The sequence below is a fragment of the Diaphorina citri genome, unplaced genomic scaffold (assembly GCF_000475195.1).
Source record: "Diaphorina citri unplaced genomic scaffold, Diaci psyllid genome assembly version 1.1 scaffold631, whole genome shotgun sequence".
Classification (NCBI taxonomy): Eukaryota; Metazoa; Arthropoda; class Insecta; order Hemiptera; family Psyllidae; genus Diaphorina; species Diaphorina citri.
In genome coordinates, this window is record NW_007378064.1 from 8,252 (window position 1) to 28,008 (window position 19,757).

General features: G+C 33.6%; 1 protein-coding gene across 1 annotated transcript; it reads right to left on the reverse strand.

Annotated features, from left to right (window-relative positions):
- Window positions 1-5,934: 5,934 nt before the first annotated feature.
- LOC103510668 (spindle pole body component 110-like) lies at window positions 5,935-7,002 on the reverse strand. The gene has a single exon (XM_008475351.1). The coding sequence runs from the start codon at window positions 7,000-7,002 to the stop codon at window positions 5,935-5,937; it is 1,068 nt and encodes a 355-aa protein (XP_008473573.1).
- Window positions 7,003-19,757: the final 12,755 nt, after the last annotated feature.

Consider the following 19,757-nt stretch of genomic DNA (forward strand, 5'->3'; position numbering starts at 1 on the left):
CCTCCCCTCATGTTCCCATCCGTAGAGTGCAGAGCATCATTGGGATTGTATTTCAGAAGGAAACATTAATTGAAAAGAAAGGTAGGTACGTTTTGAAAGCGAATATAAGACTCCGCGTGTTTACTCAGTCAAGTAGGTAGAGGAGGTAAATACCTAGGAGTGAAGGGAAAAAAATGTTATGTGCTCTCCAAATCATGCATATTCCTGAAAAGAACGAAATTTCATGGGCTCTTTTGTTTTCTTTAATGCCAAGATGCATACCAAAAGGTATGTATGTCAAAGTAGCATTGCAATGATGATTTCTGATTTTTTCTTCTTCCTAGAATATACCTATACCTAGCTAGTTGTTTTCCATCAATACCGTCAAGTTATACTTACCTATAGTACACATACTTTACGAGAGTCTCTTCCTGAATTTCCATTTATACAAATACGTCATGTCATAAGTCATAATGGTTCTCGTTTTTTTTCATCATGTTAAAAAAAAAAAAAAAAATCAGACCGAAAGAGTTGTGCAAATGAGATAGGTAGCATCACTATACTTGATTACTACCGCTTGCTTTGCATTCCTCTCTCTTTTTTCATAACTTAATAATAATAAAATAGTATTAAAATTCTATACATTTGCTATGCACATTCTTTCCTATGCGATCTTTGCTTAAAAGCAAACCGAATACATATGTATGTAGCTACAACCGTACATTATTGTGCATTATGTATAACAAGCTGGGTCCGTCCCTCCGGGAATTTTTTAGCCCCTAGTTTATTCGATCGTGATTAAAGAAAATCAGTACCTATGTACCTACCTAATTTGTTTAATATTCAGTTTATTATTATGATTTTTTGATTTTACTTTCATGTAATGATTTAAAATCAAGACTAGAGCCCGTTCTCCCTTTATTCCCAATATACGGTTTAAGTCACCCATCCATTTATTGGCCTTGCTCGGCGTAGCTTAACATAGGTAACGCTAAAACCGGTCTTAAATGATCGACTGAAGTGTTATCTAAAACTTTCTCGCTTTGAGTTCATAGGTCGTCGCGACAAATTTCAAGATCAGAGCTCAATTGTGTGAGAAAATGTGAAAAAAAAATCCCACAATTACTCAATTAACTTTAAGTCACCCATCCATTTATTGGCCTTGCTCGGCGTAGCTTAACATAGATAACGCTAAAACCGGTCTTAAATGATCGACTGAAGTGTTATCTAAAACTTACTCGCTTTGAGTTCATAGGTCGTCGCGACAAATTTCAAGATCAGAGCTCATTATTTTGTGTGAGAAAATGTGAAAAAAAAAAAAAAAATACAATTACCCAATTAACTTTAAGCCACCCACCCATTTATTGGCCTTCCTCGGCGTAGCTTAACATAGGTAACGCTAAAACCGGGCTTAAATGATCGACTGAAGTGTTATCTAAAACTTACTCGCTTTGAGTTCATAGGTCGTCGCGACAAATTTCAAGATCAGAGCTCATTATTTTGTGTGAGAAAATGTGAAAAAAAAAAAAAAAGTTTTTTTTTTTTTGTTTTTTGGCTTTATGGTTTTCTGGACAAAATTTGCACCACCATTTTCGTGTTCCTGGTAAAAAGACCTTTAATTTGATATATAGGTCGACCAGGTTTGGATAAGTCCTTCTATGGGGACAGACCGACCGACCGACCGACCGACCGACAGAGTGACAGACACCGAAGCGAATACAATAGTCCGTCCCTTATACCTTTTTATTACTATTGTAATAATAAAGGAAGGACGGACTAAAAACCTACTCTACAGCTCATACATTTAAACATACCAGTAGCCAGCTAGATATATTTGAATTTGAATATACAAGTACACCTCCGTATACAAATGACATACAAGTCAACCCTGTTACAAAAGATACAGAAAATAACCGAGAAAAATCACTTTTCCTTTTTTCAACTTTTCCGAATGTAATTAATTTCAACCTTTTTTGAAATCTTCAGACCCTACTGGTAATTTTTTGTGCCTGGATCCTCTCTCCCTCCTTCTCTCTCTCTCTTCTCTCCCTCCCTCTCTCCCTTCTCTTCTCCATATATTCTCGTGTGAAAATGGATTCATTTCTTTTCAGTCCATTTTGTAAAGTGTTGAGGTCTCTTGGAAACATTTTTGCTCATTTGTTTACGCTCTCCATGCTCACCACTCCAAATGTTTTTGGTTTGTAGATCTGGAGGTTGAATGAAGATGTAAATACCTAGCTGTTTACCCATAGAATTACGAACTCAGAAATATCTCTTCTGACGTTACCATTCGTTCAGATATTTTAGTTTGTATGATTATTCATTTTGTGGAGGCAATCGATAATTATGTTGATAACTGATCAATGTTTCCAATATGTACCTAGGTATAGGTATTTATTTTATCCATGATGTGATTTGGACTTTAGCACAAAAAAAAGCGTCTCCACTAAATAACACAGTGGTGGGGCATAGACTACAGGAGGACTAGGAGGGGGTCTAGGGCATAGCGTGTGCCATTGCGTGACTCTCACATTCATTCATACTTTCTAATTACACGGAAACGTATTCCTTCCCTCCATCCCTTCCCGCTCCTTCCTTCCAAATTTCTGATTACTATTTTCATTCTCGACTTTTTTCTCTCCCACAAAGAAACAAAATCTAAACTACAGGGTAGCACAGGGACTATTAGTCTTCGTCTGAACGCGGCAACTTTCTGCCAGCACCACCGGCGCGGCGTGCATTTCTCCGCCAAATTGAAAAATATGAACCGCAATTTAAACAAATGGCCGGGGTAGATTTGAACTAATGCACCTTCCCGTGCTCCCTGCTTTCAGATTATGATATTCTTTTGTACTTTTTTCAATTGGGTAAAAAAAAAGTTTTGTGCCGCATATCCCCAAGGAGTTTTGTTTTATCTTCCGAGGACTTCACTACAGGGTTTCCTCATTTCTGGTGTCTTGGAGAGGCAGAATGTCTTTTCTTCTGTGAAGCTGTTGATCTAGGACGGGTCCGCCACTTTATTTCTTTCGAAGGAGGCGTTCCAACTCACAGCTTACCCTGTTTAGGCTGTAAAGTTTCCGTAATATTCACCTAGTATACACAGCATGAATTTTAATATTCTTTACAGAATTGTTGAAAACTTATGAATAATTAGGTGATAAAAATCTGATTTGGTTTTATTTTTTTTATTTGCTTTTAAAATTATACCCAAAGTGTTTTCTCTTAAATAATAATAAAAGTACAATTTTTCTCTCCTAATTTTATTTATTTTATTATTCTCAAGAGTTGGTCTGAAGACATTTTAACGGTGAGGAAAGAAGTCGGAAACTAATCCTTTATGGCATTTTCTCTTTGGGTTATGATGCCTTACAAATCTTACGAACTTTTACCATTCCTGTCCTAATCTTCCTGACCATTTCTGTCCTAAGTCCTAATCAATAATCACGAAATTATTGGGCAGAACTTTTAGGAGACTAAAAAAAAATAAAATAATAAGATGTCACCTATTTTTTCAGTCTCTGAATGAATCACCTGAGTCTTTGTCAAAATTGGAGAAAATATTGATCAAGCAAGTTTTCTAACATTTACTCATGTAACATTTACTCGTATTGTATGAAATTTAAAGAATAACAGCAACTTGGATTGTCTGACAAACGGTTTCAATGAAATTTGTGAAATAGACAAATAGGTATGTAGATAATATCTAAGTTTTACTATTTACTTACATTCTTCTTCCAAGTAAACCTAACTTCATACTCTAGCTCTAGTCTGTGAATCAAAATACTCATTGAACATAATTATACACGTATATACGTACATAGCTGTAGAAAAGGGTAGAATCAAACATTTACTTGACGTTGTTCAAATCATATCTCGAGAACAATGGGTCAATCAGTTTCTACGTACATAGCTGTAGAAAAGGGTAGAATCAAACATTTACTTGACGTTGTTCAAATCATATCTCGAGAACAATGGGTCAATCAGTTTTGTAAAAATATCAGAAAACTGAAGAAAAAAGGGTGAAATACCTAATAATGTTTTGTGAAAAAAGGGGTCTTATTTGACATTTTTCTGCAGAATAGAATTCAATTTGAATTGTTCAATTGAAATCTAGTTGTTGGATTGTAAAGAAGTAGGTATGTAGGTAGATTTAAGTATAGGTATTAGATATAGTTAGGTTTGTAGATACCAAAATGTTGGTAGGTTGGTTTAATAAGAGTAGAATAGAATGTGTCTCAATGTATTATTTATTTATTTATTTATTTTCTGCAGTAGGCATCAAATTCGATTTTCCAGTAGTTTACAGGCACTTAACTGATGCTGATGGGATTACAGACAGTTGTGATTTGATTTTCATTGATCTGCAATAGGCATCAAATTCGATTTTCCAGTAGTTTACAGGCACTTAACTGATGCTGATGGGATTACAGACAGTTGTGATTTGATTTTCATTGAATAATATTTTGTGAAAAAAGGGGTCTTATTTGACATTTTTCTGCAGAATAGAATTCAATTTGAATTGTTCAATTGAAATCTAGTTGAGCAGCTTGAGTCCCTGCTGAAAAGTGACTAATGTTTTGCATCCCAGCTCCTAATGATTACCATGAAGTATGAAATGATTTTGTTTCACTAGTTTAGATCTAAAATATCATTTAGCCAGCCTAGTTAGCTTAGTAGGTAGTGCGTCTGCCTTGTAAGCGCTAGGCCGCGGGTTCGATTCCCGCCCGGGGTGGAGGTAGGTACTCTAAAATAATTCGTTAAGAATGTAAAAAGAAAATATAAAAGCATTCTTAAAAAATCCAAAGAATAGGTATACCAAAGAGCTCTATAAAATATCTAATTATCATAAACATCATTTAAATGCAAGGAAAAAAAAGTTTTTTTTTTTTCTGGTGGAATTTTCAGGGCGAAAAATATGGTCTTCGTTAAGTACAAGATAATAGTCTCTGAGGTTTCATAAATTTTGTCTGTATACACTTATAGCATGTGTAAAATGTTAAAATTACAGGGTTATTTTGGAAAGATAATGTTGCAAAATACCAAATCCTTTGTACCAAATGTATTATGAACAGTAAAATCTGTAGGTACCCAATTGGTATGAATTTACAATAATTATTTTAAAATTCAAGTCTATCTAACTTACAAAAAAGTCTGAATTTCTTATTGCTTTTTCTTGTTGTTCCTAATATCAAAGATTTCAGAACCCTGTATTTTTTATCCTTCTTTTTTTCAAGCCTTTTATGATAATCTGTTAAATGAGAATTTATTTTCATTCAGAAACCATTATAACATTAAGCCATTTCTCCTTTTTTAAACATGTAAAAAAAAGAATGAAAAAACATGAAATGACAACCAAGGCATAAAAAAACATGTCACTAAAAATTTGGACATATTATCCACATGTTAAAATGGGTTTTATTATAATACCTATTCCAACTGGCTTGTTATTTTAGAAAGAAAACTCATGTTATTCCCTACAAAAAGGGTAGACGTACAAAAGGAATTAAAACCATAGCAGTTACAGTTCCCTCTGTCAAACCTCTTAAAAATATATATATATGTATATCATTCCTTGGTATTTTCCCTTTTCTCTTTCAGTGTCACCATCAATATTGTGACTATTTGGAAATTATTGTCATAATAATATTGTAATAAAGATATAAAGGGTAAAAAAGGTAATATAATTTAGGAATGGTAGGTTGGTAGGTAATAAAGTTAATGACAACAATATCAAGATTGTAGCAGATTGCGTGTAAAGATAACAAAAGAAAGTTGGATTGTAAAGAAGTAGGTATGTAGGTAGATTTAAGTATAGGTATTAGATATAGTTAGGTTTGTAGATACCAAAATGTTGGTAGGTTGGTTTAATAAGAGTAGAATAGAATGTGTCTCAATGTATTATTTATTTATTTATTTATTTTCTGCAGTAGGCATCAAATTCGATTTTCCAGTAGTTTACAGGCACTTAACTGATGCTGATGGGATTACAGACAGTTGTGATTTGATTTTCATTGATCCTGTTTCTTTTGGTTTAAATCTTTTATTCCCGAAGCGATTGTATTTATGCCTGCGATGTTCAGGTTTGACATTTTTATAATTATTCTGATTACACTTTGGCATATCATTTCTATTAGATAATCTCTTTACTATTGAAGAGATTGTGTTTTTATAGTTTTCAAATTCTTCAATTTTTCTTTTCATTTGTTTTCGACACTTATCAATCTCCTCTTGATAAGTATCCAGTTCGTCACTCAGATCTGTTATTGCATCCTTCAGTTTTAAAATCTCCTTTTTACTTTTTGTCTGTTCTTCTTTTAAGTTATCAATGTGTCCTTGTAACTTTGCATTCTTTGTATGTTCTCTTCTTATTTCACCTTGTAAAGTTTTAATTTCATCTAAATTCTTTTCATTGAGCCTTTGAGCACCTTCCATATTTTTTTCGCAATCCCTCATTTCATCCTTTAGTTGTTCTTTTTCTTTTATTGAATCCTCCAAACTTTCTTTACATTTACCTTTTTTTCGTAATAAATTGATTTGTTTCTCGCATGAAGCTTTGAAACGTTTATTCAGTTGCGCGATTTCTATTTTAGAATGCCCGAGCAGATTGTTCAGTTTGGCTAAAGTGTCATTTTTTTCTTGCAGTTGAGACTCCAAGACGGAAACATTATCTCCCAGTGTCTTTACTTGCTCTTTACAGTTATTCTTTTTGTATAGGAGACCTTGATTTTCTTTTCGTATATCTTCGAGTGTTGGAAAAACTCCTTCCAGTTGAGAGATTTCCTCATTTTTATTTTGAATGGTACCATATAGTGTAAAGTTCTTACGATTGAGGTTTTCGATAGTTTCGTTTTGGTCTTCAATCACCTTTATGTTTTTGTTATGGAAGTCTTCAAGCTCTTCCTTTGTATATTCCAAATCTGCAATTGTCTCCGACAGATACATGAACTCGCATTTATAATCATTTTTAGCCTGCTCAAGATCAATGACGGTTTTTACAATATCATTCAAATCATTTGTGTCCATTTTTCTTTTCTTATTATACCTACTTGCCCTATTATTCTTTCCTTATTAATAATTGTAGCATTGGTAAACGAGGAATTTTGATTAAAATGTGTAATCAAATTTTAATCATTTTATGTGTTTCTAGGTAAGAATTTTTTTTTTTTTTTTTGTTTTATTTAAAGAGGAAGAGAATTTTGTTTCTGTTGTATTCACAACTATAACCTATTATTTCTAGGTAAATATATATTAAATTTGGCCGTTTTAGTTTTTGGATAAATTTAGAGGACAATTACAATTCTCTGAAGAATCAACATTTGGAGGAAGAAAAAAAAAAAGGAATTCTAGAAAGAGACATATTAATAACAGAAACGTAAAATTGTTAAGGTCCGTCTACACTACAGTCGACCGAAATCGATCGACGCAGTGTGGACGGTGCCTAATGCTGATGCTACATTTAAGAGTTGATAGGAACTTGCGAACAACCAAATTACGATAAAAGTAAAAGGATATCTGGTTAGCAGAATCTAAGTAGGTACATATTAGAGTCAGAGCTCAAGCTTTTGCTAAATTAGACATTACTTTTCCATAGGCATAAATCAAAATCACATTCCTAATTAACCTCTTGTTTCAAATCAGTATAGTTCTACCGAGATACATGCTAATTTCACGGAGGGAACATTGTGGAGGCAATGTTAATTGACAAAGCACAAGAGGAAACAACGTCAGGAGAAGGTAGACGAGAAAAAAATGAAGTTTATTTTAAAACCAGAAAAATCCCTGAAGCTAAATATTTTCTTTCTATCAATTTTTTTAAAAAGTCGAGAGATTTTCTTTCTATTTAATTTAACAAAACAAATTTCAAAGATTATTTTCCGAGAAGTCAAAAGAGAAGTAACTTCACCTAGCTGAGGAGAAAATTTCTTAGGCCAAAAGCCTCATTCAGCCTTCGAGGGTGATGTTCTTGGAATGACAAGAGTGGGTAGTGAGTACCTAATACCTAATGCTTTTGTAACCCGTAACCCGAATGATATTCAAATCATCCATATTGTAGGATCCTATCACCAACATTAAAATTCATGAGGCTTATTTTGGAAATTTCATCTGTGTCAGCAAAAAGATAATGTTATACGACAAAGAAAAAATCAGAGCATAAAATAACAATAACAATAAAAAAATAAATAACATGTGCCACTAAGTGGCTGCATCAAAATACAATAATAACATAACAGCCAGAATAATATTTTGGGGCTTTAACAAGAGGTTCTTTTTATTTGTCTTTTTTATGGGAAATTTCCCCTCTAATATTGAATTATTCTCGATATTCAAAGCAAAACGCAATATTAAGTCATAGGGACCTTATGCCCGTTTCTGTATGTTTTTCAAACAGTTCAAAGCGACCATAACGGTAGTTTATCATTATTTACGATACAATAAGAAGTGAGGTCAGATTGCCATGGCCTGGATTAATATGAATACTTGAACCCCAGCCCCCTGGATTACGAGTTTTCTACATCTGAGCTTCTGGAAGTACATTAGATTATGTTATAGGTATCTTGGTAACATCAAAATGATTATCCTATTATATCACCATTTAACTATCGACATATTTTTATTACTCATTGTTGTGAGCATCACAAATTGATCACAAGCAATGATTCTCCTTCATACAAAACCAAGACCTACAAGTATGTAGGTACTTGATAATTTTATTTTATTATTTCACGTTTTATGTTTATGCTCCTGAAGTAATCCAACTAAGTAGACTGTTCAAGTTTGAATTATTATTATTTCACGTTTTATGTTTATGCTCCTGAAGTAATCCAACTAAGTAGACTGTTCAAGTTTGAATTAAACATCAGAAATTTCACGTTTTATGTTTATGCTCCTGAAGTAATCCAACTAAGTAGACTGTTCAAGTTTGAATTAAACATCAGAACGTGATGCATGGATGTGAAGTGAGATTTCACAGGTTTTATATTCGCACATGCAGGATTTTTATGCTCCGTATTATGACACATAAAAGCAGGATTTCCCGTTATGTTTCTTGTATTGTTGAGAGAGTGCACATCAAAATATATCTCCCGGTACGTTGCGAAGGAGAAGATGCTGTCTGGATCACCAGATTAATCATACTTGTCTAGATTCTAAGAAGGTGTTGCAAAGTGTCAGACTAGATTGGCTGACACTTGGCAAAAACGAGCCGTAAAAAAATTAAGTCTTAAGACCTGAAATAAACAAGGAAGACAAATCTTGCCTAGACTGCCCATTAAAAAAGACAAAGTCCCTTTACTCCTTGCCCGTCTTTTATTTTCATAAGTAGTCCATTTTGAATTCTAAACATTGGTCTACTACTGGATTACTTGTAAGTATTATGCTGAGAACTTCTTAAGGCAGTTTCAAGGATAATCTACCTACTACAGAACAATTATTTATTAGTGGATGTGCCATTTCCCCCTTCACATACTTGAAATGAAAATATCAGATAATGCACCAATTTGAAACATTATCAGCTCATCTCATCTTATCAATAATGAACGCAGTTCTAACAAGATTACCCTTTAATGTCGTATCTCATTAGAATGTATAGCGATATGAATGTCCTAATATATATTATGGAGAAACCACACTGTTTGGCCTAATTAAGGCCAAGTCTTTTGAAAGTGTGGAAATGGTGCATATTTCCTCTCAGTAAAATATGTATAATATAATTATGTAGATGAAAATCCAGACCCCGTCTTTCAGAATTTCAGATACCTATATCCTCTGAAAATTTTCACTTACCAGTAGACACAATGGTACGTTGGGAGTACCTGATTTATTCTGTTTAAATTTTGTAAATTAAATGGGTAGGTACCTCAACTGTCACATAAATAAAATAAAGTACCTAAGAAGTGGAAGATATTACAAGTATTTTTATGATTTTTTTTTTCTTTTTAATTTAAAGATTTTCATCTCGTCAGCTGTAATAAATAAAGAATGTATATTGTATACACAAAAACTTCAATTAAAAAACAAAACTTATTTACACTACTAACGAATCTCTAAAAAAATTGTGTATAACTGTCTTATTTTCTATAATGAAAATAAAATAAATTAGCATAAACTTAATAAAAAAGCAACTTATCAGCCTTTGCACACATACAGCTTTTTTCTACAATTCATTTCCATCTCCTTCTCTCTACCTCTCTTCTCCTCCTCCTTCTTCTTAAATTTTCCTTATAACAATTAGGTAGATACCAAGTACTCCATTTCCCTCTCAAGAAGTTTTTCCTCTACAAAATGGAAAATATAAGTTTTAGGTAGGCCCGTCTTTTATTTTCATAAGTAGTCCATTTTGAATTCTAAACTTTGGTCTACTACTGGATTACTTGTAAGTATTATGCTGAGAACTTCTTAAGGCAGTTTTAAGGATAATCTACTACAGAACAATTATTTATTAGTGGATGTGCCATTTCCCCCCTCACATACTTGAAATGAAAATATCAGATAATGCACCAATTTGAAACATTATCAGCTCATCTTATCAATAATGAACGTAGTTCTAACAAGATTACCCTTTAATGTCGTATCTCATTAGGATGTATAGCGATATGAATGTCCTTATATCAGCTCATCTCATCTTATCAATAATGAACGTAGTTCTAACAAGATTACCCTTTAATGTCGTATCTCATTAGGATGTATAGCGATATGAATGTCCTTCTAATATATATTATGGAGAAACCACACTGTTGGGCTTAATTAAGGCCAAGTCTTTTGAAAGTGTGGAAATGGTGCATATTTCCTCTCAGAATTTCAGATACCTATATCCTCTGAAAATTTTCACTTACCAGTTACCAGTAGACACAATGGTACGTTGGGAGTACCTGATTTATTCTGTTTAAATTTTGTAAATTAAATGGGTAGGTACCTCAACTGTCACATAAATAAAATAAAGTACCTAAGAAGTGGAAGATATTACAAGTATTTTTATGATTTTTTTTTCTTTTTAATTTAAAGATTTTCATCTCGTCAGCTGTAATAAAAAGTACCAAAAATAAAGAATGTATACACAAAAACTTCAATTAAAAAACAGAACTTATTTACACTACTAACGAATCTCTAAAAAAATTGTGTATAACTGTCTTATTTTCTATAATGAAAATAAAATAAATTAGCATAAACTTAATAAAAAAGCAACTTATCAGCCTTTGCACACATACAGCTTTTTTCTACAATTCATTTCCATCTCCCTCTCTCTACCTCTCTTCTCCTCCTCCCTCTTCTTATTTTTTCCTTATATCTTATAACAATTAGGTAGATACCAAGTACTCCATTTCCCTCTCAAGAAGTTTTTCCTCTACAAAATGGAAAATATAAGTTTTAGGTAGGTATGCGACAGATGACTGTGGTCTTCAGACAGAGTACTATTGGGGGAAAAAATTGTTGTCCCACCTCTGTGGCCGAAAAAGGAGAAGAATGTCTTGGCTTTATTCAACACGACCGTTTTATTGCTCGAAAATAATGTAAAAGTTCCATTGTTCATTAGCCAACTTATTAACATCGACTTGTTAAATTTAATTAACCATTCTGAAGAAGAATCTCTGAAAAGTGGATTTTAACATTTTTTATCACTTTTAAGTCTGAAAAATAAAATAAATAAATTTTAAACTTTTAGCTCTCTACAAAAGGATTTGCAAGAAACAATAACATTACAGGAGGAATTTGCAAGAAATAATAAAATTACTGAAAGAAAATCAAGACAAATGAAACATGACCTGACATTGCACGAGAGTATACAAGATTGTTTTAATTTTGTTTGCTTTCATTAATTTGTTAAAACGTTGGAAAACAACAGACTTACAAGTAGATAGTTGTGTAGTTTTGCTGCAACATAGATACTCTGTATGTGTACCTACGAGTGTTCCAATTTGTTAAGTGAATTTACATCAAGACATTAGTGAACAATTCAGTCCCCGATTGTAAAATTGATAGAAATAACACCTCCGCATCTTCGGGACTTCATTATCCTGTACTATGTTATTCGTCCTTTGGTGGAGGCACTGAATAAGAAGCTAAAAAAGTTCCGTAAATTGAAGGAATTTGCAAGAAATAATAAAATTACTGAAAGAAAATTAAGACAAATGAAACATGACCTGACATTGCACGAGAGTATACAAGATTGTTTTAATTTTGTTTGCTTTTATTAATTTGTTTAAACGTTGGAAAAGATGTTGGAAAACAACAGACTTACAAGTAGATAGTTGTGTAGTTTTTAAACGTTGGAAAAGATGTTGGAAAAGACTTACAAGTAGATAGTTGTGTAGTTTTGCTGCAACATAGATACTCTGTATGTGTACGAGTGTTCCAATTTGTTAAGTGAATTTACATCAAGACATTAGTGAACAATTCAGTCCCCGATTGTAAAATTGGTAGAAATAACACCTCAGCATCTTCGGGACTTCATTATCCTGTACTATGTTATTCGTCCTTTGGTGGAGGCACTGAATAAGAAGCTAAAAAAGTTCCGTAAATTGAAGGAAGACCGTCAAAAGACTGCCCCACCTTTCTTACCTTCTTTGTAACATAATTATTGTCTGTATCTGTATAGGTAATTATTGTCTGTAATTATTGTCTGTATCTGTATAGGTAAGATGGAGAAGTTTAGTGAAAACTTTTTCATTAGTAAGGGTAATTATTATTTGCCTCGAATTTGCTTTCAATTAATTTTCAAATTTTCACCAAAAACCCAAAAAGGTTTCCTTCGTCTTTTTTTGCTCGCGAGTATTTTTCGACACAAAAGAAACAGGAATTCTCCTCCCCATGCTGAAGTCCCTACTTTTTCTCACTTCCATCTTGCAAAATTGTACACCTTGAGTAAAAATTTCTCGGTCTTGTTTTCAGATAATCCCAAATTCAGTGAACCTATCTCCAATGTGACGGCACCTGTGGGCAGAGAGGCCACCTTGATTTGTGTGGTAGATGATATAGGAGGCTATAAGGTAAGTGTTCAGAACAATTAATCTCCTCTATTTTATATCTTGAATTGGACCCTGACCTTTTGTAGTGACGATTCAGAATTCAGGGTCTAATACTCCCAATGGTCAGAGTCACATGGGGAAATTGATATCAGATCTGAAACAAAAACAGTCAGCAGTTACTTTTTTAATGCTTTATTGATAGAATTCTCACACTGTAAGCTCTTCTACCCAACTAAAACTATCGTATCTACACCACTGAGTGAAACTAGTAACTATCTCTATACATAATTATGAAACTCTAAAAGTATTTTTGGCACATCCACTAATAAAGTATGTTCCCGAAACATCTCAGCACGTGGACCTTGTACCTGCTTAGACATACATATAACTATCTCTTCTATTATACTTACATACTTGCTTTTAGAACCTGCGAACTTACCTGATTTGTTTTCTTTCTTGCTTTTCAAATAGGAAAACTCGTACCTGATGAACTTTCAATTTGGTAAAACCAGTAACCATCAATCAATCGGTCTCAAAGTCAAACAGATTTTGCCTGTTGCCAACAGTCTGGTCTGAATAATGGATTTCGTTCTGTTATGTACGAGTATGCCATTGTTCTAGGTAAAAATGCTGAATCCCTGAGGTGGATGAAGGGAGGGGAGGTGGGTTGAAAAGTGGGGTTAAGGAGAGGGATGAGGTTTCCTCTCTGACAACCTGACTGACAAGTGAGACAAGCAGAAAATTAAATCAGATGTAAATGTTTTTTCTCCTCTCCTTTCTCCTCTTCTCTCCGGAGTTCTTTTGAATCAAAAATAGGATAAGTACGGTTTTTTTGTGTTCTCTGAATTGGGAGATAGTTGTATGATTTTCACATGTTCATGATAAAAGCATTGTTTATTCCATGAGACCAATGGCGGCTCTTTCTGTTATTCTATTATATTATTCTCTGAGATGGAATATCAGAGTAGGCACACGCCTATTTATTGGAAATTTCCAAGGAGACCCTATTCCCAATTTTTCCCCCTTTCTGTTTTTCATGATGTGAAAATAGTCATCAGCATAGCATAATCGTCATACCTATTCTTAGATCAGTCCAGACAACAAGCACGCACAACATTTTTGTAAATTCGAGAGTAGGTACATATGTAGCTACATTGGGGCTGGGGCATACCATGTATTATACCTAGACTAGACTAGACAAGTTTTAGAATAGTTAGATATTGATATATTTAATGTTTTTCTTCTTCCTCTTCTTTTTTGTAACATCATGTTATGACTTTTGGAACTCCAAGAACAAGCCGCAATGTTTTCTGGAGCTCAAAAAAGCACTCTCGCAAAAAGTCAATTTTTTTAGTGAAATTAGTCACACTTGAGCAGAGTTTTATTTTCGATGTGGCAAGAAGAGGGGGGGGGGGTTGAGATAGATGTCAATCAACATACTTGACATTTTCCGACCCCACATTAGTGGATTTAGTGGGCATTTTGGATCGTGAATTCCCGACTGTCCCTGGAGATGTCAGTGTAAATGTCACCCAGTGCAATTTTTTGCCCTGTCTTAATTTAATTTCTACTTACAATGAACTCCTGTTTCGAAATATAATTTATTATTATTCTTTTGTTCATGTTCATTTTGACTGGTTGTCTTTTTATAAGTTTTTTTTTTTTTGCCAAGGAGCAGAGGAAATAATGAATTATGATAGAAGTACTTGTAAATTGTGTTCAGCAGGCTAATGCTATTCATATTACCATCTTTTCTCATAAATCTCATGATAGTCATTTTGAAGAAAAGGCTTTTCTCTGAATATTGTGCGAGCATTTTCTTACCCGTTTTCACAAGAATTATAGTTCATTGTCCAGGTCTGAGTAAGTTCGAGAGAGACTTCACTGAAATTCAAATTATTCTTCTTTTTATCTATTGAATAAGATTTTTGTGGGAAATAGTGAGCGATTTTTGCTAAAGGAGCTTTTCCGTTGTTCTTATGTCCGGTAGAATATTGAATTTTAAGAGAGAACTCTGGAAAGAAACTACCTGTTGCGCTGTATTGTTTTTACCTAATATTTTGACCTTCTCTGGAGAAGATTTTCCTAAAATTTCTTCTGATTTCTTGAAAACATCTGAGTCATCTATATACCTGTGAAATTTACGTTTAAGAAAGATATGTAGGTAGGTATGTAACTATGTAGAAAGAGAAGAAAAGCTTGAATATGCAGTTTGTTTACAAATCCCCTCTTTTCCTTTAAAGTAGGAAAATCAAGAGTAGATAATACTCGTATTCATTTCCACGATTGGATAGATCTTTAAGATAAGAAGATTAGGAAAAGCTCATTTTTATTTCTTAATTGTTTATTTATTTTTATTATTTTTAATTCTACTTATTCTATACCCACTTTTTTATCTTTTTGTCAAGCTTTACGTTATACCCCTTCTGAAAATAGTAATCAACTCTTTCCATTTCTAGCTTTTCATGTGACTACTGTCGTAAAATTTTATTTCATGACAACCGAAATAAGAAAGGTTAAAGTTCCCTCTTGGAAATTTATGCCTCCACGAAAAGCTCTCAAAATATTAACTCATAATTTGGAGGGTAATTAAAAGGTAATAAAGTGTGTGGGTACTCACATTGGGTAATAAAATCGGCAAGACCTTGTTTCTAAAAGGGGTAAAAAATAATAACAATAATAATGTACCTCTAACATAAGCATGAAACAAATAAATGCATAGGTATACATAGGCATTATTTTGTATTTATTGATTAGTTGATTACTATCTTGTATGGAACTTATTGAAATTTCCTGAAAAAAGAAGAAAAAACTTGCAAATTCAAGAGCAATTCGAAATGAACAAAAATGTTTCAAGAAGTTTTTTTTTTTTTTTTTTTTTTTTTTTTTTAAAAAAAATTTCGCGAAAAAAAAAAAAAAAAAAAAAAACGTGCAGTGTGAACCTAATGTTATTGTGTATTTGTCAACATATCCGCTTACGAGCTCTTCAAACTCAAACATACCTATTTAGGTATGTAAGTGGGTTGTGTTAGGGGAAAAACGCAAGGAAGGGCGTTACCACTGATATCAGTTTACTTATCTGATAATGAAAACTATGAAATAATGAATGAGATTCTATCTACTAATAAGTAATATATGCATGTAAGAAACAATATTTACCTAAGCTTGGCCTGAATTTTTAAATGTCTAATCCACCTATGAATTATTTTGATAAAATAATTGAAATATCAAATTGTATTGTTGTAAAGCTGTTCAAATTCTTTGTTTTTCGGGTCAAAATGTTCTTTAAGAAAATTTTCGGGAACACCAGCCCTTTTTTCGACGCTGACATCTCCTACAGCTTTGACGACCAAGATGGAGATTTGATATTTGACAACAAGATGGTGCGAAGTCGGGCATCATCGCGTTCTGAACATTATTCCGAACATGAGGCCCTTGTATTTGATAGATTTAAGCAGAATAAATGCGGACCTCGGAGGAACAGACGCAGGAAATGTGCCAACAAGATGATCAATACTGGGAAGTCAATGGATGCCTGTCCGCTCACACCGCGACCTTCCTTATTGAAAAGAACTCAAAGTGCATCCTCCTGCCAAAGTAACAAGAGTTTGATCTTCCAAAACCCTCACTGTGCACAGAGCTCTGTGTCTTGCATGACCTTGAAATCGTCTTCAACAAGTAGATGTAACAGGACATCAGCTAGTAGATTTACAAGGGAATATAATGGAGTATGCAAATGTGACGTCTGTAAATGCATCATGTGGGAGAATTTGAAGTCCAAATGCTACTTGGAATCCATCAAAGTTGCCCAGAAGTATTGCTCGTGCTTCTGTACAGATTGCAAGGAGAGAAAGGAGAAAACCAACATGATGGGCAAAGATACAAACGATAAACCTGAACAGATGGCAAATATATCTAAATCTAGAGTATTCACCGTGGATATTTCCCTGAGAGAAACCGAAATGGATGTGTTGAAGAGCAAGCTCAAGGCCATGGAAGAATTGCTCATCTTGAAAATCCAGCTGGAAGCAATGGACCACTTGCTGTACCGCATCGTTAAGTCTAAAGAAAAAGATGTGGAAGTTGCTTTGACGAAGAGCATTGATGTAATAGAAAGTCGTGTGATGTTCACACCAGATTTTTTTCACTTTCTATTATTTCTTTTAATTTTTTTTATACCCGGTCCTTTATCAAATGTCCTTTAACTCCATAAGTTCAACCAGCTAGCAGCTCAATATTTTATTATTATTGTATGCATTTTATTTTTTGGCACTCTTGGCCCTTTCAAGACACTGTGAGAGCTGTAAGTGCAGTTAGTTTATTGCACAAAACTCAGTAAACCGATTATCACCCATATTAGGATGTTTACCATGTTAGCAAAACATTCCCATTTCTGGGTAAAGGTAGAGGTATGTATTTTATTTTTTGGCACTCTTGGCCCTTTCAAGACACTGTGAGAGCTGTAAGTGCAGTTAGCTCATTGCACAAAACTCAGTAAACCGATTATCACCCATATTAGGATGTTTACCATGTTAGCAAAACATTCCCATTTCTGGGTAAAGGTAGAGCTGTTTCTCAAAAGAATTCTCTACACCTATTTCAGTAGAAAACGAAAGTTCTCTGTGAAGTTCCTAAAATCTACACATTCACGAGTAATAGTCAGAATTGTAAACTACCGTAGACAGTATAGCGCTTTTGATATAATCAGACACAATCACCCCTGTTCAGATGACTCAGGGTGCATTTCAGCTACGTGTACACCATTTTGTCCCCTCATTTATCAGTGAAGATTAGTGCACGCGCCCAGGTTTAATGATATCTCCTGGGTTAATAACAACAGGGTTCAACAATATCAATTACTTTTTTTTATAACAAATTAACTCTGGCTTTGGAGTGCATTTTTTATGAGGTATTATAGTAATGTTTGAGTCACAAAAGAAAAGATGGAGTTTAAACTCTGACAATGGATAGAATTTAGGCTCACACTTTTCCTGGTTGGGCAAATTTCGCTAAAAAATAGGTAGGCACTAGGTAAGTATATTTCGTTAACTTATTATTTTTAATACAGGCACATAATCATGAAAAAAATATATTTACTAGTAAATTGAATCTAATGATTTAGAGCTTTTACAACAACTTTGTTCGTACTTACCCTAATGTGCGACCACAACTGCCCTAGCTTATTAAAGGAACATGACAACATGGTGAACAAGAAGTATTACAACATGAAAATTTAATAACCTTTAATTCAGAACGGAGAAAACTTATTTAAAATTATTATTACAACCCTGCTGCTCTATTATTTAATACATGTAATGTTTTTGCTACTTTCTCAAGTCATGCATTCATGAGGGGAGCATTGGAGAGTGGAGAAGTTGAAAGAAGCTATTTACATAATATCTCGTCCATTCTATGTAACAATTTTCTGGCAATTTCGAACTAATTTTACTGGTAGAACTACCTATTTTAGTATTGATACAGAGATTTATTACGTATAATAATAATAATTATACTGGTGTGGTTACTTTCCGGAAAAGTATGAAGACAAGTAATATAATATTTTCCACAGAACTACTTTCATACAGAATAGAGCTTATTCTAAGAATGTATACCGACGTATTGTGCGTTTCTTTTCTTTCTGCACTTTGAAAAAAAAAAAAAAAAAAAAAAAAAAAAAAAAAAAAAAAAAAAAAAAGAAAAAAAAAATGCAACCATTTCAAATAAAACTCTGACAAAAAACAGAACGAGATTTCACTCCCTCTCTCCACGTTTTATTACATTTGTTTCAATTCATTATTCGCGAAATTAAATAAAAGCTCAAAAGAAGGTCGAATTTTATTAACATTCTTCAGCTAATTCGAGAATGCACGAATTTTCCTCGGGAAAAACGGTCGCACGTGCATGTCGAAAGCCGAAAATAACATTTCCCTCTGTATCAACTCTCCCCCCTCATCCGTAAAGAAATTCCCCTCCACTTATACATATATTTCCCATCTCTTATTCTCAGCTTTGACATCTCCCTTCGTCAGGAGCAGAATGGTCTTTAGGAATGACATCTGACATCAGTCACTGATATTAGCGAAAGTAGACTGGGAAGTGAGAAAAGGTGAAATTTGCTGTGGATTTGGATTGTCAAGTGTTAATCAGGGAGGAATGATATGAAGGTTGACTGGACTTGATTTCTTGACCTTTACAAAGTGCCAAGTCATGACTAGAATAAATAGTCTTGAGAATCTCGAGATGGACTACTAGTCACTGAGGAAAACATGGAAAAAGATTTACAGGAAACTCTGACAGAAGAATACTCGTAATTCTCAAACACTGCCCTGAACTACGGCCCGTTCTCATAATAACAACCTACCTGCCTTTGTGAATACACTCGTAAAAGAAATTGTAGAAAAGGTAGAAAAACCAACAATAATAATAATAAAAAAAAAAAACAACAGAAATTCGCGTGAGTTAGGAGGGGGCTGTTGTACCTATCCGCCTTTAGCAACAGATCTAACCAGTAGATAAAGGCCAATGTGTTTATGATAATGGTGCACCAGACTCTTCAGTCCAAAGACAAAAGGGATTTTGTATCTCCAACCTTTCAAGATATTAAGGCCTAGAACTAGAACACAGTCAACGTTGTGTTACTTGTTCTTCCCCCTCTTTGCTGGCAAAAGAAAAATAAATACCTAGAATACGAAATAATCCATAAAAAATTGAACATAATAAACTTGCCAAATTAATAATTTGGGTGGGTAGGTGCCTAATTTCCGTGTCGAAGCTTTTTTCCAAACTTTAAATCAAAGGATCAACCATCCAGCAATG

Coding starts and splice junctions, on each gene's coding strand:
- LOC103510668 (XM_008475351.1), bottom strand. CDS start 7,002: ATGGACACAAATGATTTGAATGATATTGTAAAAACCGTCATTGATCTT.